The sequence below is a fragment of the Canis lupus genome, chromosome 16 (genome assembly GCF_011100685.1).
Source record: "Canis lupus familiaris isolate Mischka breed German Shepherd chromosome 16, alternate assembly UU_Cfam_GSD_1.0, whole genome shotgun sequence".
Lineage (NCBI taxonomy): Eukaryota > Metazoa > Chordata > Mammalia > Carnivora > Canidae > Canis > Canis lupus.
In genome coordinates, this window is record NC_049237.1 from 6157720 (window position 1) to 6176588 (window position 18869).

General features: G+C 43.4%; 2 protein-coding genes across 38 annotated transcripts in view; one reads left to right on the forward strand and one right to left on the reverse strand.

The window, feature by feature from the left end:
- The window catches only part of KEL (Kell metallo-endopeptidase), a 294970-nt gene that overhangs the window by 32878 nt on the left and 243223 nt on the right, over positions 1–18869 (forward strand). For 32 of the 37 annotated variants that reach the window (XR_005371215.1, XR_005371216.1, XM_038559306.1 and 29 more), the window contains 2 exons: positions 46–141; positions 6079–6206. The gene's annotated coding sequence lies outside the window, so the exon portion shown is untranslated. The remainder of the gene's footprint in view (positions 1–45; positions 142–6078; positions 6207–18869) is intronic. The other 5 variants (XM_038559304.1, XM_038559315.1, XM_038559317.1 and 2 more) reach the window with 1 other exon arrangement.
- TAS2R40 (taste 2 receptor member 40) lies at positions 9832–10752 on the reverse strand. The gene is given in 1 exon segment (NM_001145495.1): positions 9832–10752. A coding segment is annotated over 1 exon segment (921 nt).

Below are 18869 nucleotides of genomic sequence, written 5' to 3' on the forward strand. Positions count from 1 at the left end.
TTCCTCTCTCTCTCTCCTTTCTCTCTCCTCCACACTCATTCCCAGAGAACTGGTTTGCCAGCATACACTGGTTAAGGAGGACTGAGAATTCAGACATGACCCTAGGCTTTCTTCAGGAAAGTTGGACAAGAGATTTGGAAAGTAAGTAAAACCTGTTTTTTTGGGGGGTGGGGGGGAATGGATAAAGAGATCTTAGGACTTTTCTTCTTGATTTTATTGGTTTTAAAACAAACAGATATTTTATGACTAATGTAGAACTCTTTAAAATGAAGACTTACTGAAGAGTAGTGTAGGGTTGCTCAATAGCTCTATGAGGAAAGAAGACAAAACTATTGTACAGTGTGTGTTGCAAATCACACATTAAACATGGCCCAAGGGATCCCTGGGTGGCGCAGCGGTTTGGCGTCTGCCTTTGGCCCAGGGCGCGATCCTGGAGACCCGGGATCAAATCCCACGTTGGGCTCCCGGTGCATGGAGCCTGCTTCTCCCTCTGCCTGTGTCTCTGCCTCTCTCTCTCTCACTGTGTGCCTATCATTAAAAAAAAAAAAAATACTTAAAAAAATAAATAAACATGGCCCAAGAGGGGTACCTGGCTCACTTGATAAAGCATGCAACACTTTTTTTTTTTTAAAGATTTTATTTATTTATGCATGAGAGACACAGAGAGAGAGGCAGAGACACAGGCAGAGGGAGAAGCAGACTCCCTACGGGGAGCCTGATGTGGGCCTCGATCCCAGGACCCTGGGATCACGACCTGAGCTGAAGGCAGATGCTCAACCACTGAGCCACCCAGGTGCCTGAGCATGCAATTCTTAATTTTTGGGTCCTGAGTTTGAGCTACACTTGGGCACAGAGATTACTTTTTAAAAAATGGCCAAAGAAATGAGTTAGGAAAAACAAGCAGAACCACTTCTCAAGGAACTTAAGCTAAATACAGTGGGACGTACTTAAGGATTGTTGAAAGGGCAAAATAGAATTAGAAATTTCAGAGAACACACACCTATGCTAATTTGAAGGGGATCAAATCACAGACTGAGAATGGACATGACATTTAGGGGAAATTTAGAACGCACAAAATTTTGTAGGCTAAAGCTCATAGAAATATTTGAATCATATAACACTACTCAGAAGCCTTCTATAGACAATCATGGCAGAAAATTGATAGTTGTTGAGGCTGAGGTACATAAGGGATCACTGTTCTATTTCTCTGCTTTTCTGAATGTATAGTTTTCCATAATTAAAAGAAAACATCCATATCCAAACCATCAGACTTTTCAAATGATTATATTCAGTACAGTGACTATTATAAAGCATCAAAATCTGTCAGGAGAGGTAAGTCTGAGACACAGTATGGAGGGCTTTGCATGCCCATCTGAAGGTCTATAGATAATGGAAGGTAGTGGAGGATTTTAAGGAGTAGTATGCACGTGTACACCAGCGTTTGTGTTTGTGTTTTGTGTGAGAAATTCTAGTCTGTGAATGTCTGCTCCTAAAGGAATGATACTGGAGCGAATATCACAGCTGTCATTGAAAGGCAATACTTGAAATCTAGGGGCGCCTGGGTGGCTCAGATGGCTAAGTGTCTGTCTTCGGCTCAGGTCATGATCTCAGGGTCCTGAGATCCAGCCCTGCGTCAGGCTCCCTGCTTAGGGGGGGAGTCTGCTTCTTCCTCTCACTCTGCCTTTCCTCTCTGCTCATACTCTCTTTCTGTGTCTCAAATGGATAAATAAAATCCTTAAAAAAAAAAAAAAAAAAGAAAAGGAAGATAGTACTTGAAGTCTGAATATAACTTCAGTTATTTGAGTGGTGCTCAGGTGACAAACTGCTCCAGTTTGCCCAAGACAGGGTTTTCTGAGATGTAGGATTTTGGGTTTTAAAACCTCAGTGGTTGGTCACCTTAGTGGTAGCAACAAATAGAGTGTGGAAATTGTGAGTGAGTTCTTTGTTTAATTAAAGTACTTGATGGTAAGGAAACAGGATAAAGACCAGGCAGCTGAACAGATACAGAAGCCAGGGGTGGAGAGTTTTTAAACAGGTGGTAGTCTGTGTTGCCCCGGGCCATAGAGGACCCAAGAGAGTGGAGACTCAGGCTGTAGAGTTGGATGTTGTGGATGACCTCTTCAGATGAGGACTTGCCAGATATATTCTTCAGTTACTCAGCCTTTGAAAACCAAATTCAAAGCTTACATCACATACAATTAACCAGTGCCAAAAATGTAATTGCATTAATACTTTCAGATGTTAGAATACAGATTTAGAAATTAGAGTAACTCATGAAAAGGTAAACTGCAAAGGCAAAGGCATTTTATCATTTAATAATTTGACTAGTTCATAAAAAGATTAAAGCAATCCCCTGAAGTATTTAATTTTTATATTATATATTTTCCTATATTAAAATAAATTTCACATGAGGCTGAATAATCAAAATACAAATATAAAACATAAACAAATAGAAAACTTATATACTCCAGAGCAAGTAATTTTAACCTAATAGCTAATCTTATTTAACTGATTAATTGAGTCTATTTGGCATTGGCTATGCTGCAGTGTGAATGAAGTCCTTGGCTAAGGATTTTAGGGACTAGAAAGATCCAATATGATTGGGGTGTCTTTATTTGTCAGAAGGCTGCATCCAACAGCACAGAGATCCCAGGCTGTATAGTCTCTCGGGTTTGCAGTTTGGACTTTGGGTTTATTCACCAAAGTTGGGTAGGAGCATTGCCCTGCTCAGACACACCTCAGCCAGAGACCCGAAAAGTTATATGGCCTTTCCTTTCTTGTACCTCAGTCACTCTATGGCCAGAGCTTACCTTTGACATAATCTACTCCTGTTGATATCTCCAACACTCCATAAGTACGGAGAAAATGCATGCTTCCCCCAATTCTCCTCCCTGATGCCACTGCCTCTCAGGACCTGCTCAGGTGGGGTGGGGAATCCAGGATCCATGCACTATGAGGGCAGGCAGTTGGGGGTAGCCCAAGGGAAGCGGGGGGGGGTGGGTGGAAATAGGAGTGAAGTCATGTTTCCTCCTATTTCCAACCCCAGCAAAAGACACAAAATCCAGCTCCTCTTCCCTGCCTCCGTAGAGTCCTCCAGGTAGATTTGCAATTGTTCCTTGGGGAGCAGGTGGTGGCTGGGAGGAGGTGGAGAGTGGTTGCAGGGCTCTGTATTTTTTTTTAATTCATGAGAGATAGAGGGGGTGGAGGGCAGAGACACAGGCAGAGGAAGAAGCAGGCTCCATGCAAGGAGCCTGACGTGGGACTCGATCCCAGGTCTCCAGGATCACACCCCGGGCTGAAAGTGGTGCTAAACCGCTGAGCCACCTGGGCTGCCCATGGGCCCTGTATTAAACACAACCACAACCTCCAAGGGGGCTAGACTGAGTCTTTCAAGGCATTTTTCTGGGCCTTTGAGTCCAAAGGCAAACAATTTTTTCTCTGTGCATTCATGAATAGAATGTGAATGTCAGGTCCTATTCCATTGAGAAGTAAGATGAACAAGAAACCAGACTAGGATCCTATGAGGTCTCCAGTCTTCAAAGAATCAAATTGCCACCCCCTCCCTGCTAAGCATTCTGTCGCTGTTGTTCCCAGCTGCACTCAGGGCCACCAGCCATAATTTATTATTCAGCATCTGGTTTGAATAAAACACAGATTTATCTATTAGTCTCTGAGGGCTCTAGGCAGGGGATGCAAACAGCAGCTTTCCTTAAGGAGGACTGGACGTGTTGGGACTCTTTTCTCTTTTGCATCCTCTGGTCGTGGTGATTTCTATAGATTCTCAGTGGAATATTCTCTCAGTCCTGATCTTTCCTAACTGGTCCAGTGAAACTGAGAGGGAAGAGTTCTGTCCTGAGTTCCCCTTTTTCTATCCCAGAAAGAAATAAAGCAGAACAAGTTTTAATTTTTTTTTTAAGTTTTAATTTTTTAAAAAAAGATTTATTTGAGAGAGAGAGAGAGAGAGTGCAGGGAGAGGGAGAGAGAGGCCCTAGCCAACTCCAAGCTGAGCATGGAGCCTGACATGGGGTCCGATCTTAAGACCCCAAGATCATGAACTGAACTGAAACCAAGAGTCGGAGGCTTAAGGAACTATGCCACTCTGGAGCCCCAACAATTTCATTTTATTTTAAAATTTATTACATGTATATTATATATTATATGTATTATATATATTTATATATATAGGTTCCATGCCCAGCACAGGCCCCAACATAGGGCTTGAACTCATGACCCTGAGATCAAGACCTGAACTGAAATCAAGAATTGGCCACTTAACCGACTGATCCACTCAGGTTCTCCCATTTAATTTTCTTTTTGGAAAAATTTTAACTAACTGAACATTTGTGGTTTGAGGTATGTTCCTGACCCCATGGTACATGGACCTCCACTATTGTATTTCCCACTGTGTAATTAAATGAATTGTTCTTTTCCCTTCTGAGCCCTTGGAGATCGACAGTTTAGCTGTATTAACCTTTGAATGCTCAGCATCTCCTTCAGTGAGCAGCCCTCTCAATACACTTTCATTGAATGAATAAACACGCTCACCTTCTTACGGTGGCTTGTAGTTAGTTACACATGTATGTATTATTTCCTTTGAACCTCAGAACAGCCCTGTGAAGTGGATATTATGAGCATCACTGTTTTCCAGATGGGGAAACTGAGGCCAAACCAGAGTTGGTGACTTTCCAAAGATCACCTAAGAGTGAGGACTTGAATCTAGATTTTTGACACGAAAGTCTAGGTTCTTCCCTATGTGCCACACTAACTCTAGACATTTCCCATCATCGGCTAAAAAAACAACCAAAAGGACACAAAGATATCAACATTGCCTTGCTGGGTCAGCACCACCCAGGGACCCTCAGCCTGTGTCCAGTCTCACAGTGGGAGTCTGTAGGAGAGTGATCATTTCAGAGCTAGAGACATAGCCCTCCAAATGCTCCTGAGGACCCTGTAGGAATCTGTTTAATGATTTTTACTCCTTGTTACTGACTGAGTAGCTTCACGGTGGTATCTTTGGGGCCCTGTGTCTGTCCTTAACAGCATGGTTGTGGTAGGAGAGAGAGATTAGAGCACTCATTTTTTGTTTCTCACACACACACAAAAAAATCAAATAAAAGGGTTATGGTGTAGAGATCACCAAGGGGTGGACCAAAGCTGGAGGAATTAAAAGTGGCAGAGATATTTGGAAAGTTGTCATGTTCAAATCATGGCAAAATTATCATGCCAAGTGTCTCTGGTTTAGGTAGCTGGGGTTTGGTGGTGGTTTTTGGTGCCCCCTTGGTCTGGAGAAAGTACCAAGGATGGGATTGTCGACTGTGGCTTGGAGGTCAAATCTGACTCACCACTGCCTGTTTTTGTAGAGCCCACATGCTAAGGTGGCTTTTCACATGTTTAAATGGTTGAAAAAAAATCAAAAGATATTTCATGATGTGTGAAAATGATATGAAATTGACATTTCCATGTCTGTAAATAAAATTTTATTAGAGCTCAGCCACGCCTGTTCATGTACATGTTGTTTTCTGGTGGCTCCTGTGCTTACAACAGAAGAGTTGAGGACTTGTGACAGGGACTGCATGTGGCCCAAGAGCTTAAAATATTTATTGTGTATGGCTCTTGACAGAAAGTTTGCTGGCCCCTGACCTAGTGCCCTACCTTGTTCAAAATCACCAGGGGGTTCAGCCCTGGAATACTAGATGTCTTTCTGATGTTGCCAGAAGGATCTGTGAGAGCCAAAAACTTCAGGGCACCCTGGCCTCCCCTCCTTTGCCCTCCTTCCCCTCTCTCCCACCCCACACCTCTTGGGATAATGAGCTGCTATGGATTGGACTAGGTTTTGCTTCTCTAAAAAAGCCAAACCCTCTGTGCACCTCTAGTCCAGTCCTGGGCCTTTTCACATCTGGCCTGCTCTGAATAGCCTCATTCTATACTCCTGGCCTCTCAGCCTTACATCCCTTCCCTTTAGAACGTTAACAACTATCATTTGCTGAGAGCTTACACTGTGTTTTAATCTTACTCATTTCTTACAGGGATCGATAATCCTAGGAGAGAGGTACTATTAATACTATTCCCATTTTACAGATACAGAAACTGAAGTTCAGAAAGGAACAACAACCTGCAAACACTAGGAAGTAGCAGAGCCCAGACCCAAACTGAAGTCATTGTGACTCCAGGAACTGTGTGGTGAGAAGGGAGGCCAGCTGCCTGAGGTAAGATTTTCCCAGCAATGATCCACCTTGGAATTCTTTCCTCAGGTCAGGTTCTCTGCTGCTGCCACAATCGAACCCAACCCAAACCCAAGGTATCGTTGATTCTTTGTCTTTTCAAATGTCTGCAAAACCACTTTGCTCTTATTTTCTCCTGACAAAACTGAGAGAGGATAGAACATTTATAAAACACTTTTGCTAAAAAAAAAATTTAGGAAATTTGCTAAAAAAAAATAATAATAAGGAAAACCAAATGAGAGACAAATAAGAAACTATAAAAAATCCGGTCCCACCTCAGTGAGGCTGGTTGACTGGCAGGCTTTGCAGACACGGAACACCTGTGCTGTCTGGTAGTCTGAATTGTGAAGGCCCCACCAAGGAATGTTCCTCTAGAAAGCTCTTGGAAGACCTTCTGTTGCTTGCAGGGATCGCCCCCAAGGGCCAAGCAGGAGCTGTAAGTAGAGTGCTTCTCCCAGTGGAGCCTGGCCAAGCACTTGGCACTTTCACACCTTCCCTTTCCAGATCTTCTGCTCTGGCCTTCCATCCCACACCTCTTGTGCTGCCCCAGCCTGCCCCTTCTGGGCCACATCCCAGGCTCTAAAATGCTTCTGTCCTGCTTCCACCAATAGAAGTTTCTAACCACATAACATGTTACCTCACCTCAAAGGACATGGAGATGAGCATTTTCCTCTGACTTTTGCCTCTGCTCTCCATGGCAACCTGTTCCTGATCTAGCAAAAGGATCCAGAGAGGTCCCCCAGCCTTCCAACACTAAGGACAGGCACCCTGGCTCATTTATCCTTACTCCTTCTCCTGCAAACCAAACTTTCTGAGCATGCAAGGAATTTCTGTTCCTCCCACCTCTCCCCTAAGGAGTCCACTTCTGTCCAGAGGCAAAAGGGAGACAGGAGTGAAATGGGGCTCTCAGTGTTTCTTCCTTTCAGTTCTGCCATGATTGCTCCCAATTTCCCCCTTCATTTCTGCTCCCCTCTCCCAATTGAAGACATGTCCTTGATTGAGTGTGTAGTTCCTTTTCCCTAATCCAATAGATGTTTGTGCCCTAGCAGCCCAGAGTAAAGAATGTGTAAGAGAAAAATACGAGAGAATTCCTGCTGAGTCCACTCCCAGAAAAGCAGGAACCACAGTGGAATTAGCAGACACTGACGGGTTAGGAGGCAAAGATCGTGTGGTATGGTGGGACAATTTTGTGCTTCTCAAATCCCAGCTGTTAGGTTGGCCCTGGCTTCTACTCTAGTTTTCCTTCACTAGGACTCAACCAGGTTTGAGACACCTCGACCTGTACTGGGCCTTCCACACTGGAGACCCATGACAACTGAAGTGCCCCTGCTGCTCCATGTGGTGGATGAATGTCCAGAGTGACTTTGTGGGTAAAGGAACCCATCACACCATAACTTTCAAACCTCTCCCAGGGTATAGGGGTATCATGTAGGGTTTGCAAAGCAGATCCTTTAGGACTTCTGATTTCTGTCTAAGGCCAACCAATTTGAAGATAGAGTGTTCTGGCCCATTATGGAATTTAGGTGGGTTGTACAGAAAGAAAGAAAAAGAAGGAGAGAAGGATGGAAGGATGGAAGGAAGGAAGGAAGGAAGGAAGGAAGGAAGGAAGGAAGGAAGGAAGGAAGGAAGGAAGGAAGGAAGGAAGGGGCAAGGTGGGAGAACTGGAGGGAACTTTATCTGTTTGAAGGTAGGGCAACTACAGTATGGACATCACCATCCTCAAAGCTCTTGTTAGCTCTTGGCTGCTTTTGGCTTTTGCAAACAACAACATAATATTTCTTCATAATAAGCATGGGGAGGGATTATATGGTTTGTTATCTTGGCATTGTTCATAAAAATCATATGGTGGCTCTGAATCAATTTTCTTTTTTTCTCTGTTTTTCAGTGGTAGGTATGCATGTATTGGGGAAAAGTATATTTCTTTATTCTTTAGGAGCTGGAATGACACTTCAGAATCTGGTTTATCTTATCATAATAACCAAACCAGCCTTAAATGGTCAGAGAAATAAATGTCAGTTAGGAAAACTGTGGAAAATGTGTATTTTCATGAATATTTTCCCTTCTAGTTTGAATAAATCCTGTGCTGTTGGAACTATACAGAGATGTATGTGAGAGAGAGTGTGTGTGTGTGTGTGTGTGTGCATGTAATTTTTTGCTGTTCACAGATGTAAGGGATTTTCTCAGAAAAATGTGCTTGAGAGTCCAGATGCTCAGCATTTTAGTCTTTGTTACTTATCTTACATTTTCATTTGGCAGCCCTGATGCCTCAGTAGTCTTCTTTTCACATTTTCCTCGGTAATTCTGATTTTAAAAACACCAAATACAAGAAACCCCCAAATTCCTAACTTTCTGGTTCTAAGATATCTAGGAGTGGGGTGTGTTATTTTGGGTATAGCCCTTTGAGGCAATGCCGATGCCGTCATTCTGAAGAGTGACAGTAAAGTGTGATGTTTTCCTTCTCGAATGTTTACTTACCCTCCTCCTCCCCGCCCCGCCCTCCTGGGGGGCACCTAGCAATGACGACGACAGAAACAGACGCCCTTGCATTGCCACAGACTTAGGAGCACATCAACATAGACATTCCTTTACTCTGGACTCTATTTTCTTTCTGTGGCTGCACACACCACTCTTGCCCTCAGCCCTTGTCTCTTTTACCATTTGGAAAAATAAAGCATTCAGTTGACCATCTACTTATCCCACTCACCACCCTGTATTTCATGTTTCTCTCCAGAGAGTGTCCTGCGATTGTTGGTCTTTACAAACTCCCGCACTGTTTTCCTCACCTTCTCTGGAAACCTCTGCAATCTGAATGCCACCTGTCACTCTAATAGTATACGTGGCCTCCATTCTTGAAACCTCTGTGGCATCTGATAATTCTGATCAGCCTTTCTTTCTGGAATCCCTTTTCCCTGTAGATATTACCATTTCTTTCTTTCTTAAGGATTTTATTTATTTATTAATAAGAGAGACAGAGAGAGAAAGAGACAGAGGCAGAGGGAGAAGCAGGCTCCATGCAGGGAGCCCGATGTGGGACTCGATCCCGGGTCTCCAGGATCACACTCTGGGCTGAAGGCTGACGCTCAACTGCCGAGCCACTCAGGCATCCCAGTATTCCCATTTCCTTTCTGCCTCTTGACTGCATACTATGCTTGTCACTAGCCCTCCTGTTTTTTCACTGTGGGTTAGTAGGGTGCCTTAAGTAGGGTGGCCATGTCATTTTTCATCCAGACCAAGGTATGCTTGAGAAGTAAAGGATGCTGAGTGACAAGAGGCACAGACTGAAATCATCCTAGGCAAACAGAGATATCTGGCCATCCTCTCCTTCAGGCTCAGGGGAGGAGGATGCAGGGTGGAGCACAGGGTACGAGATGAATCAGCATAGATCCAAAAGCTTTCACAAATCAATCTTAGTGTGGCTTAGCTACTTTTGCTTAGAATCTCATGTTAAAAAGTAAGCATCCTGTTTGAGAAGTGTCCGGTTACCTGAGGAGAAGTATCAGAGCATGATTCAGGCAGAAAAGATGGATGAGGAGAGAAGTCTAAGTGGAGAAAGGCAGAACTGGTTGAACCAGTCATGTGGTACTCTGGGTTCCACTCACAGAGTCTGCTCTTACAGGTGAAGAGGAACATGGTGCTGAAACCTCTTCCAGGCTCTTCTCAGCCCAGGGTTACCCAAGATCAGTAGCACTGAGTGGCTAGCTGGGTAGGCGGCCATGACAATTTTGCACAAAATATTCCAGGAGCTGTTGATGTCGAAGATGTTGGACATGGAAAGAAATAGAGCAACTGCATTGAAAATGTAGAGAATGAGAAAGTAGCTGGTCGCTCTGATGGCCCCAAAGTGAGCCTCCATGCTGGGGTCCCTGCAGCCAGTGGCATTGCTTTCCATGTGTAGTGTGTGTCTCTTGAGAGAGATGATCAGCAGGGTGGCCGAAAGGATGAACATGATCAGAGGAATGAAGATCCCCAGGTTATAGAGAAGAACCAGGTTGACCACATTGGTCTCAGAGAAGTACTTCTTCTCGGTGGTATTGGAGGAACGGATAGGGATGGAACTGTTTACGTACACATGGAAGATATCTGTAGAGAAAGGAAAGCTGAAGCATAAGGAGATGAACAGTGACAGTCCCAGAAGCCGAGGCATCAGCTCCGTGATTTTCCTCTTCATCATGAAGAACACATGGTGAGCCAAGTTTGTGATTCTCAGACAATAGAAGATGTTGAGCCAGGCAGCAAGCCAGAGGTTGAAATAGTTCAGGAAAATGACAGTGACTTTGAAGACTATAAACACTGTGCTTTGGTTGTAAGTGACCCGGAACAGTAGACTGTAAATATTCTCCAGCATCATCCAGATCTGCAGTAAGAGCCTGGAGAAGCTGAGCATCAGCAGAATGCAGTCAGTGACCGGGAGCCTTTTGCCTCTGGCCCACTTGGCCCCATGGATGATTGTGATGAAGCCATTCCCAACGATGCCAGTGAGGCACTCTATTCCGGGGACCACCAAGGTGAGGACGATTTTAAACCTGGACATGTCTCTATCCGTGGCATCTGTGCTCACTGTGGCCATTCTCTTTGTCCCTGACTTTCAGGTTTCCACGCCAAGGACCAGTACTTGCTCTGTAGCCTTCTGACCCTCACTCAATGTTATTGTAAATACCGCCCCCACCCCCGTTAATGTTTATTTCATTTTTCTTCATTTGCTTGCCACACGACCACAAGTCAGAGGCTTGAAATGCAAATGATGAAAGGATCTTGTTACTGGCTGTCTCCATTTTTCATAAAGACCCATTTGCCTCTGGCTTGCAGGAGCCTCTTGGGAAAAAATTGAGAGCGGTTCCTACCACAGTATCTTTCTACCTTAACCTTAAACCCATACTCACCTGATGGACAAGAGTCCCAGGTTAGGGATTGTACTGTCTCCATACCTTTGTACTCATCTCACAAGACCTGTTACCTGCTCAGTTGTCTTTAAAAATAGCTCCTTTGATCTGCCTTCTCCTGCTTCCTTTCTTTTCTCCCTTATTTGTGGAGAAATGTTTTTATGTTTAGCATGTTCATGAATAAAATTCCCATCAGCTTGTATCCGAACATTTTTTACTTAGAATCAAGTTTCCTCCACAAAGGTCAGGTATTACAATGTTCTGAAGCACAGAAGAGCCAACATTTGATGCCATTTGGGTTAATTAAGACAAGAGAAACTGCCTTGTGACAGTTTCATTATTTGTGTGTGTATCACCAGTTATAATTTACTGATATGCTCATCAGTGTTTGAACTCTGAAATAGGTAGAATTAGGCCAGGAAAGCGACAGTCTGAACACAGTGCTGAATTTGGGACATGTGACCAAACACTGTTAACTTGAAATTTAATTCCCTACTTCTTCATCCTGACTGTGAAACAGAGTGAACTCTGGCACTTTCAAACAATGTGTGGATGCCGGAGACTCATTCCTGATCTAAGAATCTGAGTAAGTCAGAATCACGAGATAGGGTCCAGCCAGGCATGTTGTGTTTTTAAAAAGCTAAAAGTTCATATTGCTCATAGCCAGATGGAGAACCAAAATCTTAGCTAGAGGCTAATGAGTCTTGGGCCAAATCTGAACTGTGGTTGTATTTTATCTTGTATAGCCTAACCCTGGACAGCACTAGCCTACCAGTGCTTAATACTTTTTATTGGTCAACATTTAAATTTAGGAGATTGCATATATAAACAAAAATCCTGTCCTTGCAAAATGAGAGGATCGGGCAAGTATTGGGGCTGCATGGTCAATTGGTTGATGTGGAACAGTGGCTGTGCATTTAAAACAGAGTATGTGTGCACTTTGCAGTTTGTTACAGTATCTACCAACTCCTAGTGTTTTCTTTACCCTTGAGGCTTCGTGCTGGTGCGATGGCCCTGTTATAACTTAAAAAAAAATTATTTATTTGAGAGAGAGAAGGAGAGCAAGAGAGCATGTGTGAGTGAGAGGGAGTGGCAGAGGGAGAGAGAGAGAGAGAGAGAGAGAGAGAGAATCTCAAGCAGATTCCCCTCTGAGTGCAGAGCCCAAAGCAGGGCTCAAACTCACGACCCTGAGGATGAGGATCTGAGTGGAAATCAAGAGTCAGACACTTTACTGACCAAGCCACCCCAGCACCCCTGCCTTGTTATAACTTTTATATTAGAAGTGCAGAGATGATGAAAATGCATTTCCCTACTCCCAAATTAATTTAATTCAAATTAAAGTCAGATTTATTTTTATTATAAAATTGCCTTTTATTATTAAATCATATTGGTGTAAAAATAGCACCAGAAAAGGCGATATATTGAAAAATTATGAAAACATTGTTTAGAGAAATTAAAGCTCATGTCAACACAAAGACTTGTACAAGAGTGTTCATAGCAGCTTTACTCAACAATGGCCAGAAATAAACAATAAGATTACTTGACAAGTTCTACACATCCGGTAAGAACCAACTTCAGTTACTTCTACAAATAAAGAGTGATAATGGGATCCCTGGGTGGCGCAGCGGTTTGGCGCCTGCCTTTGGCCCAGGGCGCGATCCCGGAAACCCGGGATCGAATCCCACATCAGGCTCCCAGTGCATGGAGACTGCTTCTCCCTCTGCCTATGTCTCTGCCTCTCTCTCTCTCTCTGTGTGACTATCATAAATAAATTTTAAAAAAAAAGAGTGATATTGGGATGCCAGAGTGGTTCATTTGGCTAAGCATTGGACTATTGATTTCAGCTCAAGTCATAATCTCAGGGTTGTGAGATCAAGCCCAGCATTGGCCTCTGTGCTCAGTGGGGAGTCTGCTTGGGATTCTCTCCTTCTCTCTTCTTCTGCCCCTACCCTAGCTCTTGTTCTCTCTATATATAATAAAGAAATAAATCTTAAACAAATAATAGAGTGTAGTGTTTATCGTCAGTTTTCACTGATTCCAGTGCACCAAACTCATCTTTTTGTGTGTTTTGTTTCAATTTACATAAGTTCGTGATAAATATCTCCCTAAATTCCTTGCACATAATTGATTTCTGCTGTTCTGGTACCTTCTTCTATTGGAGTTCGTTCACGTTTTTCTCTGATCTTAATAGGACAGAGCAGTGGGGGCTGGTGAACAGGTGCCATATTAATAGGGATGTGGGGCCAATTCATTTTTTAGGCTGTAATCGTTTCTCATTTGGGGAGCTAGAATGGAATCTCCTTTATTTTAGGAAAACTCTCATGGGAGAACCAAAGACCAAAGGTTTCATATTTTTGGCTATTGGGTTCAAAAGGTTTGGTACAGGTGTTGGATAGGTCCGTTTTGGAAGAATATGTGATAAGGGGAACCATTTCCTCTCACTTCTCTCTCAAGCACTGCCATGTAGACTAGGAAGGTTTCCTAGTTGGGGAGGGATGAGAAGTGCAGGGAAGAGTTGGAGAAGGTGAGTATCTTTGTGAAAGGGATCCCATATCCTGCCTTGCATGGGGCATACCACAGGGCTGCATGGGGTAGCAGAGGCAGAGGGGCTGCAGGATTGCTCCTGAGTCTCCCAAAGTACACTTGAGACAGCCGCTAAGCCTTCCTTGGGTTCACACAAAGGGTTTAGAAATTTGCTGAGGGGGTGGGGTTAGTGAATTCCAAAGGTGTGTAGTGGTTAGCCAGGAGGCTTTGCAAGCTTGGGTTTGGATGAAGCCGATGCAAGAGGAATGGCCATGGAAGAGGCTCCCCACCCCTCACCTCCCACGAAGTCTATTTGATGCCCACAGAACATAGATGTCACCTCCTGGAAGACAGGAAGGAGAAATCCTCAGAAAATCTTGTAATCAGATTGTTTAAACCTAGTATGACCGAGAAAACACTGAAGTATGATTGGTTTATAAAGTGGTGTGAACTCACTGAGCAGGATAAACACAACCAAGATTCTTTCCTTAAATCATAGTTTCCAGCTCTGTACTGCTGACACTCCTTTCCCATCCTGAAGTGACATCTTGGGCAGATTTAATCTTTTCTAGTTTTTTTTGGTTACTAATATTTAATCCAGTTCGGTTTCATGTGTGGGTTAAACCTTTACCATCTTCCTTTTCCCCAAGCACAGTTTGAGCTGAGACCCTATCTGCTTGGGTCGGAGGGGGACCTGATGGGTCTGGGACACCTGTCTCTTCTTCCAGGGTGCTGCTGTGGGAGAAGGGACAGATTTTTTTTTTATCTCTTTATTTTACTGGCTGCTGCAGTAAATGTGTCCTCTTGTGGTTGCTGCTGCTGCCCTGACACCTTCGGGCCATATGTGGCTCTGGAGCCCAGGCATCAAGTACTGGCTGTCTCCTGAGGAGCACGTGGGAGCTCTAGAGGGCTCTGCAGCAGTACAGGAGTCAGTTCTTACAAGTTCCAGTCACCCTTCCCTCCTGTTTTGTTGAGTCTAGGCATAGATGGCGGGCTGCCACTAGTTACAGTAGAGCTGGCATCGTCACTTCTTGGTAAGGCTGGTGAGTCAGTATTTAGCCCCTGTTGTTGGCTGCTTGCTTTAGATCTATCCTTCTCAACCTTGTGCATATACCAGAATTGCCTGCATTCACATTGCAGGGCTTTAAAAAACATCTGTACCCATGTCCCTTCCTCAAAGAGCCCCAGTATTGTTCTGGAGAAAAGCTAAGCAATGGCATGTCCAAAGCTCCCCATTGCAATTGCAGTGGCAGCAGGGCAAGGGGTGCTTACCCGCCTGGTTTATGGTATGGGCTCCAAGGCCAATTCTGGGACAATAGGAACCCTGCCACTCAACGTCCTCATTGGAAGTGACTGAATGACTTCCTGGACAAGACTGAGGTCATGTTCTTCCACCAGGTGGAGGGGGTGAGATCCAGGGGCTGAATTACAGGGAACAGTTATAATGTTTTACAAAACTGCGTTTTTGCCTTGTGAGAGTCACTTCTACTGGATGGTGTTAGAAAAGCAAATATTTCTCACATCTCTATGACAAGGAGGAAAAAGAACATAGATGTAGAGAGTCATAGGTTTCCAGTTTATAAACTGTAGACCTCTCCTATGTGCTTATTTGGCAAAGGATGTAATGTATGAAAACAGCCATTATGAAACCAACCAGAAATTTCACCAAAGAAGACATATACATGGCCAACAAGCACATGAGGAAATGCTTCGCATCACTGGCCATCAGGGAAATACAAATCAAAACTACAATGAGATCCCACCTCACACCAGTGAGAATGGTGAACACTAACAAGACAGGAAACCACAAACGTTGGAGAGGATGTGGAGAAAGGGGGACCCTCTTCACTGTTGATGGGAATGTGAACTGGTGCAGCCACTCTGGTAAACTGTGTGGAGGTTCCTCAAAGAGTCAAAAATAGATCTGCCCTAGGACCCAGCAATTGCACTGCTGGGGATTTACCCCAAAGATACAGATACAGTGAAACGCTAGGACACCTGCACCCCAGTGTTTATAGCAGCAATGTCCACAATAGCCAAACTGTGGAAGAAGCCTTGGTGTCCTTCGACAGATGAATGGATGAAGAAGCTGTGGTCTATGTATACAATGGGATATTACTCAGCCATCAGAAAGGACAAATACCCACCACTTTGATGCAGATGGAACTGGAGGGTATTATGCTGAGTGAAGTAAGTCAATTGGAGATGGACAATCATCATATGGTTTAACTCATATGGGGAATATAAAAAATAGTGAAAAGGATTATAAGGGAACAGAGGGAAAATGAGTGAGAAAAATTAGGATGACTAAACATGAGAGACTTCTAACTCTGGGAAACAAACAAAGGGTAGTGGAAGGGGAGGCAGGCAAGGGGATGGGGTGACTGGGTGACGGGCAGTGAGTAGGGCACTTGATGGGATGAGCACTGGGTGTTATATGTTGGCAAATCAAACTTCAATAAAAAAAAAAAAGAGAAAAAACAGAAACCAACCACCATAAGAACAAAGACCAGGGATGTGGGAGACATGTGACCAAATCCTAATGAACTGCAAAGAGAACAGAAAAGTCAACAAGATTTGTTTGGATTGTTAATAGAATAAGCAGTTCTGTATTTAAGTGAAAAATCCACCCAGGACATGACATTCTTCACATATTGCAAGTTGTAAAAAAGTGTCTATTGAATGTGGTGGAAATGTGGGTCCTGAAACAAGATAGAAGCACGTGCAAATATAAGTGTAACCAGAGACACTGTTGCTCAATGCACTAGAAATGTGGCAAGGAAATTAAAAGGAAAATTGTGTGAAGGAAGTCTTAAACATTGTGACATTTGCTTTTGCAGCTGATGAGGGTACATATTTAGTAATACTTAGATGTAATAATTAGCTCTATTTATTCGCTGTGGGTTTGAGAATTTTTATATGACTGAAAATATTTTAGACAGTGTGCCCATGACAGGCACAACACAAGGAAGTAATTAAGAAATTCATTTTTGTAACAGAGGAAACTTTCAAACAACTTCATTTGGATGATGTTCCTGGGATAGATGGGGTGCTAATACTGGACTTGCAGTAAAATTTAAGTTCCCTTTGGCAAGTCATGCAAGGACACAACTTCACCTCTACTCATTTGCACTTTTCAGCAGGAACTGCTTTCTTCTGGAAGTTATAAATGGACCCATCATGGACACAGCTCACCACCTGTAAGCTGCATCTCCCCTGGGGCTTGGGCCACGGAGCGTGGCAGGCACCATTGGATGAGTGGGACACAAAGCACAGCGGTCTGCTCACTGCACATAGGTGGGGAGGCTCAGCCAGCGCTGAAGCTAAGGAGAGGTGTACAGCTGTTGAAATGAGCTCATGCCTCATCACTTGGGAAAGAAAATCTCTGCTTATGCTAAGCAGCAAAGATTGTTATCACATAATTGGCCTTTTGGGTTGGCAAACACTTTGAATGCCCTGCAAAGGCATTCACCTTAGCTATGAAACACTATGGAGAAAGGTATCTGGCCTAGTGTTATTTGGTCCTCTTTTCTGCGCTAGAATTAGTTCTAGAACTGTAACTGATGGTCTGAGCCCCTGGTGGAAATTCTGTTAGGCCAAACGCTGACTTTACCAAGTGGCTTATTGATTCCAGCTCTGTGAAGGTGACCTCCCCCTGCCCAGTGCCCCTTCATGTCTTCATACCTACAGTGTGGAAGGTAATCTGCAGTGTGATACAAGGGTGAATATTGAGCACGGTGGCACCCAAACTCCTGCAACTGTCAGAACAATTGTGCAATGATTGTTAAAAATCTTTGAAAATGCCTACATTTGTGAACACCTCTTCTCAATTATTAAAGTAAAACTAAGTATCACTTCCTAGTCAAGGCTACCAGTCAAGGCTGAATTCTGTGTTCTTGTTGAACTTGGTACAAGATTTAGCAGTGACAGGCTAAAGAAAAAAAAAAATCACTGATTTCTTGTTCCAAAACAGAAGTCAACAAGTTGTGAAAGAAAATGGTAAAATGGTCAGAGTAAAATATTTCTATTTTATCTGTCCTCCCCTCAATTTTGAATCTAAGTTACAATTGTCAATATCATACGAGCATGTGTTACATGGTATGGTTGTCATCATAGTTCAGAAAAATAAAGTTTGATTATGCTCCTGGCACTTGGTTTTTGTTTTTCTTACCTCTTCCATGATCACCCATACTTTTCTGTCCCTGGCTTCTTTAGAGCCTGGAGTTTTCAGTGACCTCTTTAATGCGTGTCTTGTGTGGGCAGTTAATGTGTGGGCTCTAAAGTTTAGCTGACAGGTTTCACCTAAGGTTAGGAGCCTGGGAATCCTTGGAAAATAGGGCAATTACTGAATTTGTCCACTAGTGGGCGGGCATGCACTTTCTTTCTAAATAAGAGCTTCTGGAAAACCTTTGACAACCTTTTCTATTTTAGGCAGTTGGCTAAGAGTTTTACCTACCCACTTTTAGGGAGACCTCTGAATCTTTATACTCAGGGTCAGAGTTATAGTCATGGACAGACAGTTTTCATGAGGAAACCTATATTATCTCTTAATAAAGCCTCTGCTTTTGTTAATATTTATTTTTTATTTTTTATTTTTTTAATAATAAATTTATTTTTTATTGGTGTTCAATTTGCCAACATACAGAATAACACCCAGTGCTCATCCCGTCAAGTGCCCCCCTCAGTGCCCACCACGCAGTCACACCCCCCCACTCCCCGCACCTCCCCTTCCACCACCCCTCGTTCACTTCCCAGAGTTAGGAGTCTTCATGTTCTGTCTCCCTTTCTGATATTTCCTACCCATTTCTTCTTCCTTCTCCTCTATTCCCTTTCACTATTATTTATTATTTTTAAAAGGTAAACTGCAAATAAAAACCATATCCCCCCCCCCAAAAAAAAACCATATCCTTTAAATAGACAAACTTTAGTTGACAACAGAACCTGTTTCTAAGGATGCCAGAACATCTAGACTACCAGTACCTCAAGTGACCCAGAGCTGGTGTTGGGGATGAGAGAATGGAGGCTTTAAGCAGGGAAGAGGATTATCTGAGGCCACTCACCTGTTGAGCTCTTTACTGGAATAATGCATCTTAGGTGGTACCTTTACACTTGCCTTTGGATTTCTATTAACTTCTCTGGAGGCGCTTTCTGTTCTAATGGGTAGTTACTTACCTAATTAGGTTCTTTTTATCCAATCCAGGAAATGGTGATGAAAGCTTAGGCACAGTGCTCACCAACCTTTTAT